The sequence below is a fragment of the Globicephala melas genome, chromosome 21, assembly GCF_963455315.2.
Source record: "Globicephala melas chromosome 21, mGloMel1.2, whole genome shotgun sequence".
In the NCBI taxonomy this organism is placed as follows: Eukaryota; Metazoa; Chordata; class Mammalia; order Artiodactyla; family Delphinidae; genus Globicephala; species Globicephala melas.
This window is the reverse complement of record NC_083334.1, coordinates 20,886,565-20,906,295: the sequence shown is the minus strand read 5'-3', so window position 1 is coordinate 20,906,295 and position 19,731 is coordinate 20,886,565. Positions and strand designations below refer to the sequence as shown.

Here is a 19,731-nt window from a genome sequence, read left to right as displayed (position 1 = left end):
TGTATCCCCTGAGCCAGTTCAAAACAGCAAAAAAATTTACAAGATGATTTTTCTTAAAATATGAGCATCGTCTTTGAAATGTTCAGGATTTCAATTTTAAAATACTTTGTGAATTATATCTTCCCCATGATTGCCCTCAAATATTGGATCCTTTTTTGCAAAAGCATTCTTAGAAACAGTGGCTACGAGATCTAAAATATTTCCAAGACCTCAATCATTTACATTGAAATAATGAAGCTGGAAATCTTATTTTTTATTCACAAGCTCTCCACTGTCTCAGCTGGCATCAATGAATCTTAATTCTGCTTTTAGTGTCTCATAATTTTGAATAGCACCTATTAAGGAGGAGTTATCAAAGAGTGTTGAGATGTATTTCAAAAGCAGCAAACTAATCATCTTTGAATAGTGGTAGATAGTTTTCAGGCAAAAAAATTTAGAGCTAATGCCAGCAGGTAGGGATATCAACTCTAATGACATCTTTAAATATTTCTGAAAAAGGAAATAGATATGTCTGTACTAGAATAAAATACTAGGTACTAGATCACAGAAGGCTTTGTTTCAAGATGATTATTCCTTTACGTTACTACCTTCTTCACCATAATATCTGTGAGATCTGACTGATCTAAATCTTTGGGCTGTGTAAATCTTGAATTACTTGGGTCTCTGCCACCAGAAAGTGAATGTCAAAAATGGTCTATTTAAGGGACTTTCCTGGTGGTCCAGTGGTTAAGACTCCGAGCTCCCAATGCAGGGGGCCCGCGTTCAATCCCTGGTCAGGGAACTAGATCCTGCATGCTGCAACTAAAGATCCCGTGTGCTGCAACTAAGACCCGGTGCAGCCAAGTAAACAAATATATATTTTTTTTAAATGGTCTATTTAAGAAAAAATAGTTCTTTGTCAGAGTTGTATTCAGAGTTAATGGAGATCATTTAAAACCTAGCACTGACAACAGATTGGATAAAAAGATGCTGAAATCCTTTTTTCATTCAAATTTTAAATTTTTGAAAGGCCTGTTTTATTGTGTAAGTTATTTTATCTATACCCATTGAAAAGTTGTTGACAGTAGTCTGTTTTATATAGCCAGCAAGTGATGAAGGTTTGGCAAGATAACACAAGAATAAATGCCCAGAACATGTAGACCTAAACATAATGAAATATGTGTGTGAAGGTAACTTTTGTAAAGAGACTGGACCTTGTCACTAGGATCCTAGGGAACTATTATTCTCTGCTGGAGGCCAGCTGACATTTCTTGATTGTGCTATCCTGTTAAGAAAGCCCTGTGGACATGACCTCATTAAATATACAATAAATAATATTTCTTTTTCCCATTTTCGTTTCCTCTTATCTCCTATATAAAAACATGTATGTGCTCCCTGAAGGCTTTTCTTTTTGTTTTTGTGTGTACCTTCAATCCATGTTGTGTTCTGTCTTGGTTAGTTAATACAGGCAGACCTCATTTTATTGCACTTCCCAGATTCTGTATTGTGTTTTGTACCAACTAAAGGTTTGTGGCAACCCTGCACTGAGCCAGTCTATTGGTGCTATTTTTCCAACACCATTTGCTCACTTCGCGTCTCTGTGTCACATTTTGGTAATTCTCACAGTATTTCAAACCCTCCACCAGCAAAAACATTATGACTTGCTGAAGGCTCAGATGATGGTTAACATTTTTTAGCAATACGCTGTTTTAAAATTAAGGTATGTACATTGTTTTTGTAGACATAATGCCGTTGGACACTGAACAGACCACAGTATAGTGTAAATGTAACTTTTAAATGCACTGAGAAGCCAAAAGAGTCATGTGACTCGCTTCATTGTGACATTCGCTTTATTGCAAGGGTCTGGAATGGAACCCGCAGCATCTCCGAGGTTTGTCTGTATCAATTTATTTCTATTCCCTGTGATAAGACAAAGTAACCGACAATGTTCCACTTTCCATTAAGGATAGCGTGTAACACAGGTTTTTCTCTTACAGGTTGTGGAACTGGAAAGTATCTTAAAGTGAACAGCCAGGTACATACCCTGGGCTGTGACTACTGTGCGCCATTGGTAGAGATTGCCCGGAGTAGAGGATGTGAAGTCATGGTATGTGACAACCTTAATCTCCCCTTTAGGGATCAGGGCTTCGACGCCATCATCTCCATAGGAGGTAAGGCAGCCCCGTCACGCATTCACTCTTCACCATGAGAATAACATTACCTGGTTGAGGCTGCTCTCACAACTCAACATCCATTCTTTGTAGAAAGATCTATGTAATTCATTTTATCTAATTTTTAAAAATATTGCAACTGAACTATTTAACTAAGTTCAAATGTACTTATGGTGGTACATATGATTGTTTTTACTAGTTCAACCCTCAAACTGTTGTTTTCTTCTTTTTGATGACTCATTCCAATTTCTTTCACTTACGAGTAAGAAAGTATTGGAGGAATTGTACTCATTGAAAATAGTACTTTGTTCTATTGAAATGAAGCCAGATTCTTTCAACGTGAAGTAGATCTTTAGAAGTCATATTACCTTTTCCAGGCCACAGGTGTGCCCTTTATTAGCAGAATATTGTGGGACTAAGGCACTGAATGTCACTGGAAGGATGTGTCACCAACCTGCCACTCACTGTACAAAAGTCGCTGGGGAAGATGGTCCCACCTGGTCCCAGATTGCCTTGTTTTTATAGTGCCACTCTGCTCTCTTACTGCCAGAGACTGTTCATAAATCTAGGGAATACATTCCTCATATTCCCCCAACAAGTGTGCCCATGAGATATACATGCCAAAAATGAAAAGAAACAGCAGAAATCCATGCTTGAAATATACACAGGTAAGGGTCATTTTACTCAATACATACAGTCCTGAAACTTAGTGTGTTAGTCATGTTTAAGTATGCTGGGGAATCATGTTATTTAAGGAAATCTCGTGGCAAATCCTTTCCCCAAGTGAAAAATCTTTTGCAGGGCAAATTATTTCCTCCAACACACTTTAAAAAAATTCATGTATTTGAATATAACAAGCTTTATCAAAGCAAGGTGAATCTATATAAAACTGACTGCAGATAAACATATGGAATAAGACTGTTTGCTCCGTCCTGGACTAGATGAGAAATCGGTATTTCCACCATTAGCTGGGGCCTGTATCTTTGCATAGTGAGGGGATGCCGGCTTGGATGCCATAACCTTGGAACTAGTTAGGACTGGCAGGAGGTGGTTGCCATGGAAACCTGCTCTTTGACAGCCCTACTTCTTTGCTTAACAGTTTGAAACTGTTAAGTCCATTTGGTTTTACGCATTAAGAGAAGGGATTCTTGTTGAACCAAGCAACACTATACAATGCTCTGAATCTTTAGTAGGAAGAATTTTTGGTTTGGTCATGCCACCTAAAGAACCAGAAATTGGAGGGAGGTCAGAGAAGTGTATTTTTTTGCTCTTCTATTGTTTACTTTAGTTGTAGAGTCTATACAGCTGGCTACCTACAAAGAGCCTGTGCTGCTGAACCACTGTTGCAGGCGTGGGGCTACTGACCAACTTTCTTACTTTGGGGAAATGCTCCATGTTGTACATGGTTAAGTCTTTCTTTTCTTTCAGTTTAAGTCTCCTGCCCACAGAGGAAATGGAGCACACCTGGTTGCCATCTTCCAATGAAAAATACTTCCTTAGGTGGAAACCCAGCATGTGTTTTTATGAACTGTAACTATAAATTAACGTGGTGCAGTCAGTTTCCAATTAGATTTTACATTTAGAACTATATTATGAGAACTTTCAATAAACCATCTCTCCTATGTTCATATATATTTACTTCGCTATTTAGAATTCTGTATGTTGGCATTTCTTGCTTAACATGAAGCAATATAGTTTTAAATATATAGTTTTCCATGTCATTTAATAATGAGACAGTACACATCATACCTAATTATACATTCCTTACGTTTTACTCACAGATTACAAAAAGAAACAGTCTTTCTGCTTACTTTTAGAATAGTATGACATGTGTCTGGAGAGCTGATTCACTTTGTTATACAGCAGAAACTAACACACCATTGTAAAGCAATCATACTCCAATAAAGATGTTAAAAAAAAGTATAGTATGACCAAAATTTTATAAAAATTTGTTCATCTGTTGAAATAGTGTCAACCAACTATTCGTGCCAGTGGTTCGCAACTCGCGGTTACACGGCCCCCCACCCTCAGGCGATGCCTGTCAATGTCTGGAGACATTTTTGGTTGTCACAGCTGGCTATGTGTATGTGCTGCGGTCATCTAGTTGCTGCCTCCCCAGCTCCCACAAGAAAGAATCATCTAGCTTGTTTACAAACGCCAACAATGCTGAGGTTGAAAAATTCTGCTCCATGCTAAGCCCACGGATTCTGAATGCTTCCAGTTAGATGAGACAAACACCCTTGAAAAATTAAATAACAATACATCATAAAATCCCAAGATATAACAGGACTTTAAAGATGATCTTGTGTAATTTCTGATTCTGGAGTCCAGTCATTGAATTCTACCTACCCACTTGTTCAATTCAACACCCTATCCTACAGGATACATATACTGAGTACTACTTTTGCCTTTAAATTGTGATTATGATTTTTAAACAACAGGGGACATTTTTATCCTTTAAAATTCAACACAGTTTCCTGACATTGATAAAATTCATATAAATATATGTTTAGGTCCCATTTGGGTTACATTTACAATGTTTCTTAATAGAACATGTATGCATAGGCATGTATAATACATTTTCTATGTAATGAAAACTTCATTTGTAAATTTTTTCTTTTTCAAAAGCATTTGGCTTAAAAGTTACTTAGTATTATATGTTAAATATAAATATAAAATATAATATGAAAGATTCGGATATTTCCTGGGTGAGATTATGGTATTAAAATGGATTATCGCATAACAAATATTTCAGGAATGAAAAATATAAAGATGTTCTTCCTTAAAAACAAAACTTCTGGGGACTTCCCTGGTGGTCCAGTGGCTAAGACTCCGCGCTCCCACTGCAGGGGCCCGGGGTTTGATCCCTGGTCAGGGAACTAGATCCCACATGCCACAACTAAAGATCCTGCATGCTGCAGCTAAGACCCGGCACAGCCAAATACATAAATAAATATTTAAAAAAAAAAAAACCAACTTCTGAAGCCAAAAATTCTGAAATGTTGAAGACCTATAAATCTGATAAAAAGAAATTACTGTATTAAAATAGTCCTGGTTTAATAGCGTTTTTTGTTTAATGGCCAAAACACAAGAATACAGTCAATTCTCATTATTCACCGCGGTTATCTTCTGTAATGTCCCATGAACACTGAATTAACAAATACTGAACATTTGCTCCCAGGGGAAATATAGGATTAGGTTCTTGTAAGCCTCTGGTCACAATACTTTTGTCAACTAATCAACACCTCATCTTGTTTTATGTGTGTTTCTGTTTAAAGATGACTTATTTAATTTTGAACTCATGCCAGCAGCACTATAACACCCAAAAGGAGCTCATCTAATTCACATATTTTCTCTGTAAGACACATCGCAGCCTTACGGCTTACGAACCCTAGACAGCACTTCCACCCGGTGCTGGGGCAGGGCTGTGAGGGATCGTCAACAGAGAGACCACCAACAAAACACCAAAATGCGAAAACACACGGCACGAAACAGACTGTGAAAAGGACACTTGTTGACAGCACCAGAGCTGAGACAGGAAGGCAGAGCGTCTCCTCGCTGGACCCCAGCTGGGAACGTGTGCCTTGGGAGGCTCAACTTTCTGGCTGTTCTATGCATGTCAAGGAATGACTACAAAAATGCTAAGCATACTGAGTTCTGAAGTCACAAGACAATTTTAGCAAGTAGGCAAATTTGCAGATACAGAATCCACAGATGACGAGGACCACCTGCATTTAGAAAACACACCCATGGAAGTTCCAGAGCGAATGAGGTGCAAGTTATGGGGGACACTAACGGCCAGGAGTAGTCATAGATGTGAACGTTAGTACTGTCCTAAGCCTTACTCAGTCCTGACTTCTCTGCCCCCTTTTAGCTCATTGACCACGACACTACTTCGAGAAGTGTAAGCTTTCAAACTGACCATTATAAAGGGCCCTTTCTTTGGGGATGGGGATTGGGGAGAACAGCCTGACACCTAGTGAAGTAAAGTAATTGGTCAGAGATCACAAGGCTGGTCACTGGTAGATCTAGGACAAAATACAGTGGTGTCCTGTTGTTTAAATGCATTTGAACCTAATACCTCTCGCACTGCTGCATGGTACAGTAAGAGAAACAAGGGTTTGTGCACTGCTGATAGGAAAGCAAATCTGATTGGGAACAATACAAAGTGTGCCTCTCGTATAATCTTCCTTTGACACCTTTAGCCATATAATCATCTCATTTTAGGCACTTACTATCTCTCTGTGGCAGGTAAACTAAAGAGATGTATTTGCCTGAAACCATTACTAACGTCTGGATTATGCTGAGCTTACAGGAGCTGTTTAATCTTCTCTGTTCCCTCTCTACTCATATCTGAGCAGTAGTGTCCAGACTTTCCTGAGTGCTAATTTCCTACCTGAGATAAGTGATAGGCATATGTATGGAAAAATAATTTGATGTTTTCTCTTGACACAGTGTGATTAAACTCTAGAAGCTAACAGACCAGTGCTTTCTATATACTGTTGGATAAAAATATGCCTAATAACCCACCTAAGACTAGATACAGGCAGTCCTGCTTGACTCTCACTTTAACTTTGCAAAGACTGCAAGTAAAATGATGACCTATAAGCTGCTTTCTCTTAAGTATACACAATTTCATATTATATTAACATTATTAAATACTATAAGCAATCATTACTACATGTCAAAAGTGCATCATACTAAGTGAAGTCAGTCAAAGACAAATATGTGATATCACTTATGTGTAGAATTTTTTTTAAAAATGATACAAATGAACTTATTTACAAAACAGAAACAGACTCACAGATTTAGAGAATGTACTTCTGGTTACTGGGGCGGGGAAGGGTGGGGAGAAGGCATAGTTAGGGAGTTCGGGATTGACATGTACACGCTCCCATGTTTTAAGATAGATGACCGGCAAGGACCTACTGTATAGCACAGGGAACTCTGCTCAACATTCTGTAATAGATAACCTAGATGGGGAAAGAATTTGAAAAAGAATAGATACATGTATATGTATAATCACTTTGCTGTACACCTGAAACGAACACAATATTGTTGATCAACCATACTCCAATATAAAATTCTTTTCCTGAACTTTATTTTATTTATTTATTTTTTTACATCTTTATTGGAGTATAATTGCTTTACAATGGTGTGTTAGTTTCTGCTTTATAACAAAGTGAATCAGTTACACATATCCATATGTCCCCATATCTCTTCCCTCTTGCGTCTCCCTCCCTCCCACCGTCCCTATCCCACCCCTCCAGGCGGTCACAAAGCACCGAGCTGACCTCCCTGTGCTATGCGGCTGCTTCCCACTAGCTATCTACCTTACGTTTGGTAGTGTATATATGTCCAATATAAAATTTTAAAAAATAAAGCATACCTCTCTCTTTACCATTCTTCCACCCAGAAAACAGTTGTGATATAATTCTAATGAAAGTCTTTATTTGGGAAAAAAGATGCATCATTTTTATATGGAAAATACTAGCCTATAAACGTGTAGGTTTACGTGTGTATATACCCACTGAGATCTAGTTTCTTCTTTTTCAGTCATACATCATTTTTCTACAAAACAAAGAAGAATCAGAGCAATAAAGGAAATGGCCAGGGTCTTAGTTCCTGGAGGCCAGCTGATGATTTATGTTTGGGCCATGGAACAAAAGAACCGGCACTTTGAGAAGCAAGACGTCCTTGTTCCATGGAACAAAGCCTTGTGCTCCCAGCCCCTCTCGGAATCCAGCCAGCCTGGGAGAAAGAAGCAGTGCGGCCATCCAGAAAGAAGCCACCCCTACCCCCCTCCCTGCTCTGCGTGTCGCTGTCCCATTTGTTTTAAGGGGCGCTGTGATTCGAGGCGGTCCCGCAGCGTGGACCGTGACTCTGCTCTAGCTGGCACCTGCTGTGCAAATATTTCCAAGGAAGGCGAGGAAGAAAACGGATTCTATAACACGCTGGGGAAATCTTTTCGTTCCTGGTTTTCCTCTAGATCTTTGGATGAATCAACTCTGAGGAAGCAAATTGAAAAAATGAGACCCTTGAAAAACACAGAAAGTTGGGCCAATAGCACGATATCCACCCAGCCTTCAAGACACTCAAGTTTCGACTTAGATCATCCAGAGCCATTTTCGACAGGAGAGCAACATTTAGATGAGGAAGTGTTTGTGGAGACTTCTCAGAAACGCCTGGAATGGCTGAGAGCGCCCGCCACACACAAACACCTAAATGGAGACCATCCAAGAGGCGTGAGGAGAAATGGAGATGGGAATTTTCTGGGTAGCACCAATACCGGGGAGAATTGTACGGATGCAGGTAACTTAGAAGAGGGTACCCCTTCTGCTAGTAAAATATGGAGGAGGATATCTGCAGCTGATTCCAAAGATTCCAACCCAGGTGACACCATTTCTGTCGAAGAACAACAGCCCGACATTTTGGAATCTGGTGCCTTTATGCGCTATTACCACGTGTTTCGAGAAGGCGAGCTCTATGGCCTGCTGAAGGACAGTGTGTCGGAACTCCATATTCTGAGCTCTGGGAATGATCATGGCAACTGGTGTATCATTGCAGAGAAGAAGGAAAGTTGTGATTGATCGGATCATTTCAGACATCTCCTCCAAAAGATGAACCCCATTCTTCTCACTGGGTCTGTGATATGGTCCCCTGAATGGGCATCCAATTTCGTCATTTGGTCTGTATTGAATCCATTTATATTTTGGTCTATAGAGACTATGAATTCATCATCTTTTTAGTCTATAGACAAGCACAGTGCTTGGCATCTGAAGCATCTGACAAAGAGTATTTGTGGTTAAATGTTAATATAAGAGATCTGAAGAAGCAATATAACATGAACTTCAATACAGCTGAATCACTACAACAATACATGTATACTGGTTTTCAGTATTATATAGCGACTTCAAAAGATTCTGCTTTTAAGTATACCTTTTAAAAACATCATTTGTATATAGGAAGGGGGTAATTCCTACTTCTCTGGTTATAATTTAGATCTGTGTGCAAGATAATAGGTAAACTTGTACCAGGGCACAAATGTAATTTGAACCAGGTGATAAATTATTTCGTTGCCAAGGCCTTGCTTCTATTTAAAGTCTTCAGAAAGGTGAGAGATGGTGGAGAGAGACAAGAAGGGTTCCGAGAACTTTTCTAGATGATAAGCGAACTTGCTTCACGTTAAGTAAATAATAAGGTTTTTGATGTTGCTCAGAGGCTTTAAAGGCACTGTCAGCATGTAGAGAGCGGAGTATGTGGGCACAGGGAAGTTGTTGCAAGTTACCCAGGTGGTATTCTTCCAACTTATTAGAAGCAGGAATATCCAGTTACGGCAAGACCAAGATTGACTAATGAGTTTTCATCTGGAATGATGCTTTACTTATGCATTGAAGGGATACTTAGGAAATGAGAATCTGGTTGAAACAGTGCTTTTTATTGGTTCTCAAAACAAACAGATCATTAAGGTACAAGATATTTGGACTTGGTGGAGGACTGATTGTTGGACCGTTAAAAATAATATCTGGGCATTTATCTTACTGAAAGGGACTACATTTTAATAGTTATATTAGGGACTTAGGTAGAATCAAGTCCTATTAATTAAAGGTTCAATTTTTGCCACTTTATAGACAAACGAATAGCTGGGCACTGGTCACCACATCTGTTTGCATTTAACCATGGGTCTGTTTAAATCCATGTCGTGGATTCTGAGACACAGATATAATTAGGAGAAGCAAAAGTAAGTTGACCCAAGAATACAGTTTCAGGCAGTTCCTTAATGAGGAGAGAATCAACACTTGACAAAAGGCTTTTTACTGTATGGGCCACTGTAAACCCAGAGGAAACCCAATTCTTGTTTTGTTTTCCACTGAAATTACTAAAATAGTATAAGATTTCATTTGTGTTGGGTTTATTTTTCCATTCGGTGATTGTGCTCTAACTTAAAATAATGATGCTACTTTCAAAGAAATTTAAAGGACTTTTAAAAAAAATTTATTTAATTTATTTATTTTCGGCTGCATTGGATCTTCGTTGCTGCACGTGGGCTTTCTCTAGTTGCGGCAAGCAGGGGCTACTCTTCATTGTGGTGTGCGGGCTTCTCATTGCAGTGGCTTCTCTTGTTGCGGAGCACGGGCTGTAGGCTCGTGGGCTTCAGTAGTTGTAGCACGCGGGCTCAGTAGTTGTGGCTTGCAGGCTCTAGAGCACAGGCTCAGTACTTGTGGTGCACGGGCTTAGTTGCTCCACGGCATGTGGGATCTTCCCGGACCAGGGCTCGAACCCCTGTCCCCTACATTGGCAGGCATATTCTTAACCACTGCACCACCAGGGAAGTCCTAAAGGATTATTTTTAATGTGCATCTGAAAAGTACTGGTGTTTATTACTCTCTCGTGGCTTCGAAATAAGATTGCATCATCACCTTTTCGTTTGATGAGGTTGTCGGGTGGAAGTGAGATCTACGATTTATATTGTTCGGCACACAGTTTGCATCAGAGGGACGGTGAAAACAGACATAAAAGTGGAATATAAATTAAAATTTAATTTAATGTCTTCCATTTCTTAAATGAGGACATTAAGTCATGAGTGTTAGTGGGGGTTTTTGGTGGAAAGAAATGTTCTCAGAGTCAGAGACATTCTTACAATTAAGGCTTGATGACCTTTTTATTACGAGTGGATTTTTCCTCTCCTTGAAGCCTGTTGTCACATGTATCTTTAATCCCAGCCTTGCTGCTAGAAATCTGTTTCAAGTCAGGGCTTTCTGGTGGTAGCCCACCACTTACATGGAACTCAAGTTTATTAGATGGCTCCAGAAAAGCTTTGAGCAAACCTATATGAGCAACTCCACACACACACACACACACACACACACACACACACACCACTTTGTATAAAATGACTCTCTAGAATAGTTCTTTAGAGAGGAATATTTTCACATAATTTTGACAGGGCTGTAAATTTAAAAAACACTAATAATAGCGATCTTTCGCCCTCCATCTACCAAGCACAAGAATTCTATTCATCCAGACGTTATTTCGTATGCAAATATTTGACTTTGTGGTTGATAACATCTCTTTGGTATTCATGTGCAAAGCACTCTTAAATCTAACTTCTGCCTTTGGAGATATATACATACATATATATGTATAAATCTCCATGGATATATATGGATATGGTATATCCATATACTTCATATATACATGATATATATGCCCTTGAAGACCCAACCTAATGTAAATATCTTGATCATTTAAAATAAATTATGTTCATATTAGGACTGTCCTTAAAAGGAAATACAAATAAGTGAGTTTAAACATACACAGGTTATTTGTGAGTATTCAGTCGGCCTTAACTTGCTCTATTATAGATTTTGCTAATCTATCTGAAGTACATACTTTGAAAACTTAGACTCTGTTACTAACACTGGATCAAGGAGTGTCTTTCCTGTCCATTCCCCTTTACTTGTTGGCATCACTGCAGAGTCCCACTATCTGAAGTGGAGGTGAGCATGTGCGGGGGATTCTTGGAAGGGCCTTAAAAACCTCTGCTGGCTTATTGATGCCTCACTGGCCTACCTGAGGAATTCCATAAACAGTCAAACGATTTGGGGGAAGTGCGTTAACATGGACAAAGGATGCAACCAGGCGAGCGGCCCATTCAAACTATTATTTTTAAAATTGTCACCAAAGTGATTAAATGACACCAGCAAGTCATGGTAACTAAGAAACCATCAACACACGTCTTGGATTATCAATTTCATTTGTTCTTCCCTTCTCACCACACATCCCTATATACAAGATGGTGTGTGATTTCTGTTTTTAGTTTGCCTTTCTGTGTCCTTCCAAATTCTAGATGTCAGTACTTCCTCTGGGTTTTAACTGACCATCAGTTGAACTGGCAAAAATTAGCAGTAATCCAGAGAGAAAATAATCCAGATTTAAATCAGCTAGTAATGTTAACGTACTTGTATATTAATGGCCATCAAAAGAATAAGCACTGGGCTTCCCTGGTGGCGCAGTGGTTGAGAGTCCGCCTGCCGATGCAGGGGACGCGGGTTCGTGCTCCGGTCCGGGGAGATCCCACGTGCCGCGGAGCGGCTGGGCCCGTGAGCCATGGCCGCTGAGCCTACGCGTCCGGAGCCTGTGCTCCGCAACGGGAGAGGCCACAGCAGTGAGAGGCCCGCGTACCGCAAAAAAAAAAATGAGTTGTGAGCACTCAGTTTGGGAGGGAGGGGGAAATGGGGTATAACCACTGGCCGGGCAGCTGCAGTCTGGGAAGAACAAATTAGGGCAAAAGCCTGAGCATGTCTCTCGTATTGTGTAGGAAATATGAAATAATAACAGCAGCTAACTTCTTAAATATCTAACATGGATTATTTTATCTGTAATCCTCACCATTGCTAAGTATACTTATTGCTCCCACTTTGCAGATTAGGAAAACTGAGTCAGAAAGAAATCAATTAAATTGCCCAATGCCACATTCATCTAGTAAAGGGCAGGGCTGAATTTCAAACCAGGCAGCTGCCTCCCAGCCTGTGTTCTTACCCACAACACTGTAAACCCCCAGTCATGATGCAAGGCAGATTATGAGAACATTTCAAGGGAAGTGTGATTAGCCCCTTTCCAAATAAGCTTTAGTAAGGTTAAGCAAAGATTTCACAGTTATACAGTAATTGGACAGGAATCCCTTATATATTTTTCCCTATCTTTTATATTAACTTTTTTCATTTGTAATTCTCTTTCCATTTGATTTTAATTAAAAAAAATAGTAACAAAATGCTCTGTGATCACTTTTATCCAACTCTTCGATCCTCTAAAAATTGGTATTATTGTTTTCCCATTTTATAGGTGAGAAAATAGAGGGCTATTCAGATATTTCATTCCTTCCGTTTGTTCACTGAACCCTGTTATGTGCCAAATACATAGGATAATACGGCAAAGAATATCAGGTATATCGAGGATACACCGAATATAAGAATTAACTGAGCAGAAAGTGCCAAACTGGAGCAGTTTTTTTCATATTCCTTGTGCACCTACTACTGCATTCTATTCGTTTGCTTGAGAAAAGCAATTTACAAAAACCCCTCTTAGAGAATCTCAACGCATATGAGCATATTTAAGGCTTCCCCTAAAGTAAACTGGGATTTGATTTAACTGAGCTTGCCCTCAACATGGTAACATCCTCTGGCACAAGCATTCTGTGGAATACATTTCAGAAAATAACACACCCAACAGAGTAAAATGCAGACTCCTTAGGATGGCCTGCACATCCCCCACTTCATAAATTCTCTCAAGTGTTTTTCAGGCTCATCTCTTGCAATTGCAAACATTTTTTTTCTGTTTTGCAATCTGCTGTTTTAAACAACACTTTCATTAGGATTTACATAATGACAAGTAATTATCACATCCCCTGGATATAAACTTGAATTTTAAATGCCAACTGTAATCCTTCTCCAAAGAAAAATGCATGAAACAGACTGCATTCTGTCAATTCAAAGGGCATCTGAGATAAGTGTCATCACACACCCATCCAACAGATGGAAGAACCATGGAAGTGGAAGGGAATTACAGAAGCATCAGCAGACCTCAAACCAGAACACTCAACCCCCCTCATCCCAATCTCAACTCAAATTTATGATTACTGGTTTGATATTATAGACTCCATATCTGCAACCTCGAATAGCTACAAAACTGGAGTGGGAATATTTTAAAAGAACTCTTACCAACTAAGGACTGAAATGGTAATGCACATAGAAAGCATTTGGCATGGTATGGGGAATGCAATCACGGAAGCCTAAGAGAGCTAATCAAAGAGCTCACTGTGAACTGCCTATTTTTTATTCACCATGGTCCTCCAGTATGTGATGCATTCGTAGGAATGTGAATCATTTCAGTTATAACCCACATTCTGTTCCCCTCTAGAAGCAGGTCTTTCCCAATTGCTTATGCCTTGTCATCACTCTACCTGGGTGGGAGCAGAGCTATAATGTAATCTACATGGCCAATCTGACGGACCGCTTGTGAGAGGTGATTGTCAAATTGGATCTCTCATGGGGCAAATCAATATATATTTTGTCTCTCCTTCAGCTAGAACTGGCAAAAATATAATTTACCCAACCCAACTGATTATTAATTAATCTACATGTAAAAATATATTTTCTCCACACAAAACATTTATTCTTCTCTGGATATTACCTCCATAAAGAAAAGACAGAGGGTCACTGTCATTAATCTGTAGCCAGTGTAACTGAATGTTGAATTCCATGAAAAATTTACATTTGTATTTATGCTCGCCCAGAAGGGAATCTGGCTGAATGACAGGCATTTCTCTAATGCAATCATACCACTTCCATGAGATTTTCTATTAACGTATGTAGACGGACACCATTAGTAAAGGTTTGCTTTTCTATTCTACTTATTTACACTACTTATTACCCTGGCAATACTTAAGGCTCACTAATGTGGACCCCAGTGGAATTTCTCAGATACTTTGAATATGTATGTAAAAACTGTCCCATTTTCTTTAGATGTTCTCTTAAATATGTATTATGTAAATATATATGTATGTATATTCCTCGACATCTAGTGTTTGCTGTCACTAGTGACCTTCTTATGCACTTGTAAAAACGTTAAATTAGCAATTACACTGGAAATGTATTTCATTGAATACATTTTGTTTTGGGGAAATATGAAGAGAACTGTCATATATTATTGTGCCTCCTCTGGTGTTGACGTGTATTTGTATCAAAAGTGCAAAAATCCTTTTCTTCTACAATATAGTTAGTTACTTTAGCTTTTCCCAGATGAAGCTAGCAATAGTTCTAAAAGGACAAGTTGATGTAAAATATCGTGACGTTTGTACTAAGTTGGAGGTATTTTATTTGCATTAACCAATAATGTTTAGGATCTTTTGTAGTAAGTATTATTAAAAATAGTGTAATTTGTATGCCTATGAAATGTATAAGATAGTTTGTTATGTCTAAATGTACTTTCAAAAATGTTACTAGATGAACAAAATTCTGCCTTTCATCTCCACTCTTGAGTGTGACAGGACAGGTATTACCCTCTTTCCATTCACACAGGCACCTCTCCTTAGACTCAACAGAACTGGGCGAATTTGTATTTGGATTCTGTTAGCTTTGTCGAAAAGAAACGAAGCTAGCCATTTAATAACACAGTGTCATTAAGGGGTTAATAAAGGGATATTATTGACTAAAGCAAAAAGACATCTTTTAAGATGAATAAAGATGTATTAGACTATCTGAAAGTGGGCATGTGTGAAAATACAATACTAATATTGAAAGAGCATCATTTTTTATGTTATTGGAATGCAAGCACTTTTATTCTTTTTCCTGACCTGCTCCATCTGCAGGCTGTCAGCTCATTATCAGAGTTGGGGGTGTGACGTAAAAGGGGATTGAGGCCGGCACTGCTGTGGCTCCCAGCAGGGCCGCGTTCGAGCAGCAGATGGTGCCCTGGCATGTGCAGCCCTGACCACCTCCCATCCCTTCAGCATCTCCCCGAGCAATGGAAGAAGCTACTGCATCTCCCCAAGCATCCGTGTGCTGACGAAAACTGATGATGTGGGCTTGGTCCTTGGAGTTCACTGATCAAGGGTTAAAATGAAAACCAACCAGTGACCAATTATCTAGCCATCAGTTACTAGCCCGAGCATGGCCGCTTGGGAGACAAAAATGAAAAGTACCGACGACAAATGAAATACAACCTGTGCCCATCTTTTGGCAAGAATCAACGAAGCCTCCATCATGCACTATGCACTCTTTGGCAGAAATCTCTCAGTTTAAAAACATCACTAGTTCTTGTCTTTAGAAACCATCACTTCTTCCATCTTTGTGCTCATCTTGCATTTTTGAAACATCTAAGTGTAAATTCAGCTTTAAAAGCTCTATGCGTCACGGGTTTGTTAGCAGTTTTTAGAGTTTTCTCGACGGTTGGAATCAGAAGGAAATCACCAGCTTCAGTGCCTGCTTTTTACTGTAGGCATCGCTCCCCGCCCAGTCCCCAGGGTCAGGGCACAGAAGACAGTCCCCATGACGATGGTGTACCTGGAAGCAGTCTCAGGGGGTGGGAAACTGACAGATGCTTGAGCTGCCAGGGACCTAAGCTGTCACTGACTCCAAGAAGGAGGGACTTGCCCCAGCCAAGAACCAGACCTGCCCTTCCCACCACACCACACTGTATTCCTTCGGGGGCTTTCGGCCCTTTGCATCCATCCAGGCCTTTGTCACACTGCAGCCCCCAGCTCAGGTCCCATCTTCAGGGAAATCACCCCGATCCCACTGCTACACGTCGATTCCATCTTCACCCTCCTACAGCCCTGTGCATTTAGGGTAACTGACAGCATTACTTTTCCATATTCACCTTTAGCAATGAAAAAGCCTTCCTGCCTCATCCATGATTTTGTCCCTTATGTCTCTCCAATTAAAAACGAAAAACGGCAAGTTGACTAACACCTTTCCAGCTCCAGTCACTTTTGCACCTGGTGTCTTTCTTCTCCGTGTCACCCCCAACCCTGACCTCCAGAAACCAACCCTCATTTGCCATTTTAAATGGCCCACCTAAATGGACGTAATAACGGAGCTCTCCCACCCACCGACGACTCCAAGCCTGGCTTCTGAGCACGAGAAAGGAAGAGTCCAGCTCTGGCTGCTGGAATTCCACTCCTGGGATCAGCTGCCTGTGGAGGGCTGTGTCTCAACTTCACTGACTCCCCGCATTTTGAGTCTCCTCCCAAGATGTCTTCTCCTCATAGATCCCGTACTTCTAAGTCCTTTCATCTTTCTCTAAGGCTCCCAGGTGGGAAGAGTTAAGTGTTCACTTATCTGTGAGATTTTTATTTGAGGACTGATGATAACTGATGCTGTGGGCTTGGTCCTCGGAGTTCACTGATCAAGGATTACAACCACCAGTGACCAATATTCAACCGTCCGTTATTGGTTTTTTCTTTCTCTTGAAGAGAAAGAGGCCACGGTATTTGGCTAAGTATACAATGAAGGGCATGAGAGTTGGAGATACAAAGGGAAATCCCTTCCTTCCCAAAAGTCACTCCTGAAAACTCAGGGCAGCCAGACCTTCATGTTCAGGGCTCCCTTGCTCCAGAGGAGAACAGGACCATGAACTTAACCCGATCCATGCCTTTGAGAGGCCGGGGCCCCCAAAGGGTTGATCAATGGAGATGCCGCATTAAGAGGAAGGCTGGAGCAGCCCCACGGGCAGGGAGCCAGTTGGGGCCCCCAGTGCTGCCCCAGGGGTGGAAGGAACCTGCCGGGGGGGAGCCCCACACGTACCACGAGCCTGAGCACTGGCCCCATGTTTGGGAACCTTGGCAAAGATTCCTGTGCCCAGGCTTCGGGCTTGGCATAAAGTGGGTGGAGCTGTGACTTTCAAGGGGCACAGTGGGGCCATTTCCACAGGCCTTGTTCTTGCCCTGTAATGAGAGACCACCATCCTTGTGCCCCGGACAAGGCAGTGGGCTGCTTGTGCGCATCCTCATCAGAGGCACCTGAAAGTTTCTCATCAAAAGAAATGCAGTTGGGGCTTCCCTGGTGGCGCAGTGGTTGAGAGTCCGCCTGCCGAGGCAGGGGACGCGGGTTCGTGCCCCGGTCCGGGAAGATCCCACATGCCGCGGAGCGGCTGGGACCGTGAGCCATGGCCGCTGAGCCTGCGCGTCCGGAGCCTGTGCTCCGCAACGGGAGAGGCCACAGCAGTGAGAGGCCCGCGTACCGCAAAAAAAAAAGAAATGCAGTTGGATCCCCAAAGTTCCATGAAACGAGTTGAAGTCCACGTGAAGTTGATCGTTAGGGTGTCCTCATCCACTCCCACACCCCTCTGTTTTATTAACGGGGGACCTCAGTGTGTGAGCTCAAGTGAGCTGCACACTCCATGCAGGAAGCGCTCCCTGCTCTGGGGGGAGGCACAGCCCAGCCATCCTGAAGAAAGTCCCCCATTTCACCTTGTGAGGCCTCAGCGCCCAGAAGTGGGTGTTTATGGAGAACCTGCCTGGTTTTCACTACCGTGATACATCAGTACAGGCAGACCTCATCTGGTTGTGCTTCACAGATATTGCATTTTTCACAAATTGAAGGCCTATGGCAACCCTGCATATGTATCTGTGTCACATTTTGATAATTCTCGTAGTATTTCAAACTTTTTCATTATTACTGTGTTTGCTGTGATGATCTGTGATCAGTGATCTTTGATGTTACTGTTGTAAAAATATTATGATTCCCTGAAGGCTCAGAGGGTGGTTAGCATTTTTTAGAAATAAAGTATTTTTAAATTAAATTATGTACAATTTTTTAGACATAATACTATTGCACACTTAATAGACTACAATATACTGTAAACGTAACTTTTATATGCACTGGGAAACCAAAACATCTATGTGACTTCTTTTATTGTGATATTCACTTTATTACCATGGTCTGGAACGGAACCCACAATATCTCCGAGGTCTGCCTGTAACGGATTCAAAGTGAGTGGAGTAACCACCCCAAGAAGGGTACTGAAAACATAGCAACAGACAGTGCTATTTTCTCCATCATTTTAAAGATGGTGCTTTTAAAACTCTACATTTCTTTATATCTTGTGTTGGACAATTTTTAAACAATTCCTTTCGGCAAGGAGCTATCTAGGGACTGTTGGAGATCTTATGGGGATAAGAGACAGTCCCTGGTCCCAGAGAACTGAAAACTAGCAGGAGAGATAAGATGTGCACAGTTCTCTCTTTCTGGAATATTCTTCCACCCCCCCACTTGGCCTGACTTAACTGCACGTCCACCTCAACTTAAATGTGCCTTTCTGGGGTCGGACCATGCTAACCCAGACCAGATACTAAGTCATGTTCCTTCTCTACGTTCCCAGAGCCGTGTGCAGCCTTCCTCTTGAAACTGGTCACACACATTACTTCCTTAGCATGTTCTTTCTCTAGCAGAGTATCCGTGCGGCGAGGGCGGGGACTCTGTCTCCCCTTCCACTGCAGAAACTTACAGGCCTGGCAGAGTGCTGGCCCCAACAGGAGTGCCCAGGAAGACGGTTCATGGTTGCCAGGCTCAGGCTCAGGGCAGGAGGGGCTCCCAGAGGAAGATGCAGAGAACCACGGGGCCCCGGGGTAGAGGAGGGTTGTGTACGGGAGGTGACACAAGGCTGGACCTTAGACGGTGGCACATCGACAGGTGAGAAGGGTAGAGATCTGGACAATGGCGAAGAGGGTGCAAACTGACGAACTAAACTGACGAAGATGATGGTAACAGTGATGGTGCCCTTTATCACCCGGACACTTTGCGCCAAGAGTTTCATTAATTGTCACACCGACCTGAGGGGAGGCGTTGCTGGGCCCCATGAGTAGAGGTGGGCACTGGGGCCTAAGAGGTCGGGCCACCTGCCAGAGTCAGGGTCCTCCGCTTTGCACTTGGGCTTGTCTGTGCAAACGCCCTGGTTCTACCCACTCGGCGGGGAGGCAGCTCCTGCCAGAGGGAGAAAAGGGCAGGGAAGAAGACAGAGCAGGTGGCAGCTTTGATTCTCATAAGCCTTGAACACCTCACTAGGGGGCTGGGCTTCAACC

The 19,731-nt window shown here is 41.4% G+C and overlaps 1 protein-coding gene across 11 annotated transcripts in view; it reads left to right on the top strand.

Moving 5' to 3' along the window:
• The window catches only part of TRMT9B (tRNA methyltransferase 9B (putative)), a 65,748-nt gene extending 47,296 nt beyond the window's left edge, over positions 1 to 18,452 (top strand). For 10 of the 11 annotated variants that reach the window (XM_060291548.1, XM_060291547.1, XM_060291545.2 and 7 more), the window contains 2 exons: positions 1,977 to 2,150; positions 7,707 to 18,452. In XM_060291548.1, the coding sequence (XP_060147531.1) occupies positions 1,977 to 2,150; positions 7,707 to 8,740 (1,208 nt within the window). In that variant the 3' untranslated portion in view covers positions 8,741 to 18,452. Of the gene's footprint in view, positions 1 to 1,976; positions 2,151 to 7,706 lie in introns of those variants that run through there. The other variant, XM_060291553.1, reaches the window with a different exon arrangement.
• Positions 18,453 to 19,731: the final 1,279 nt, after the last annotated feature.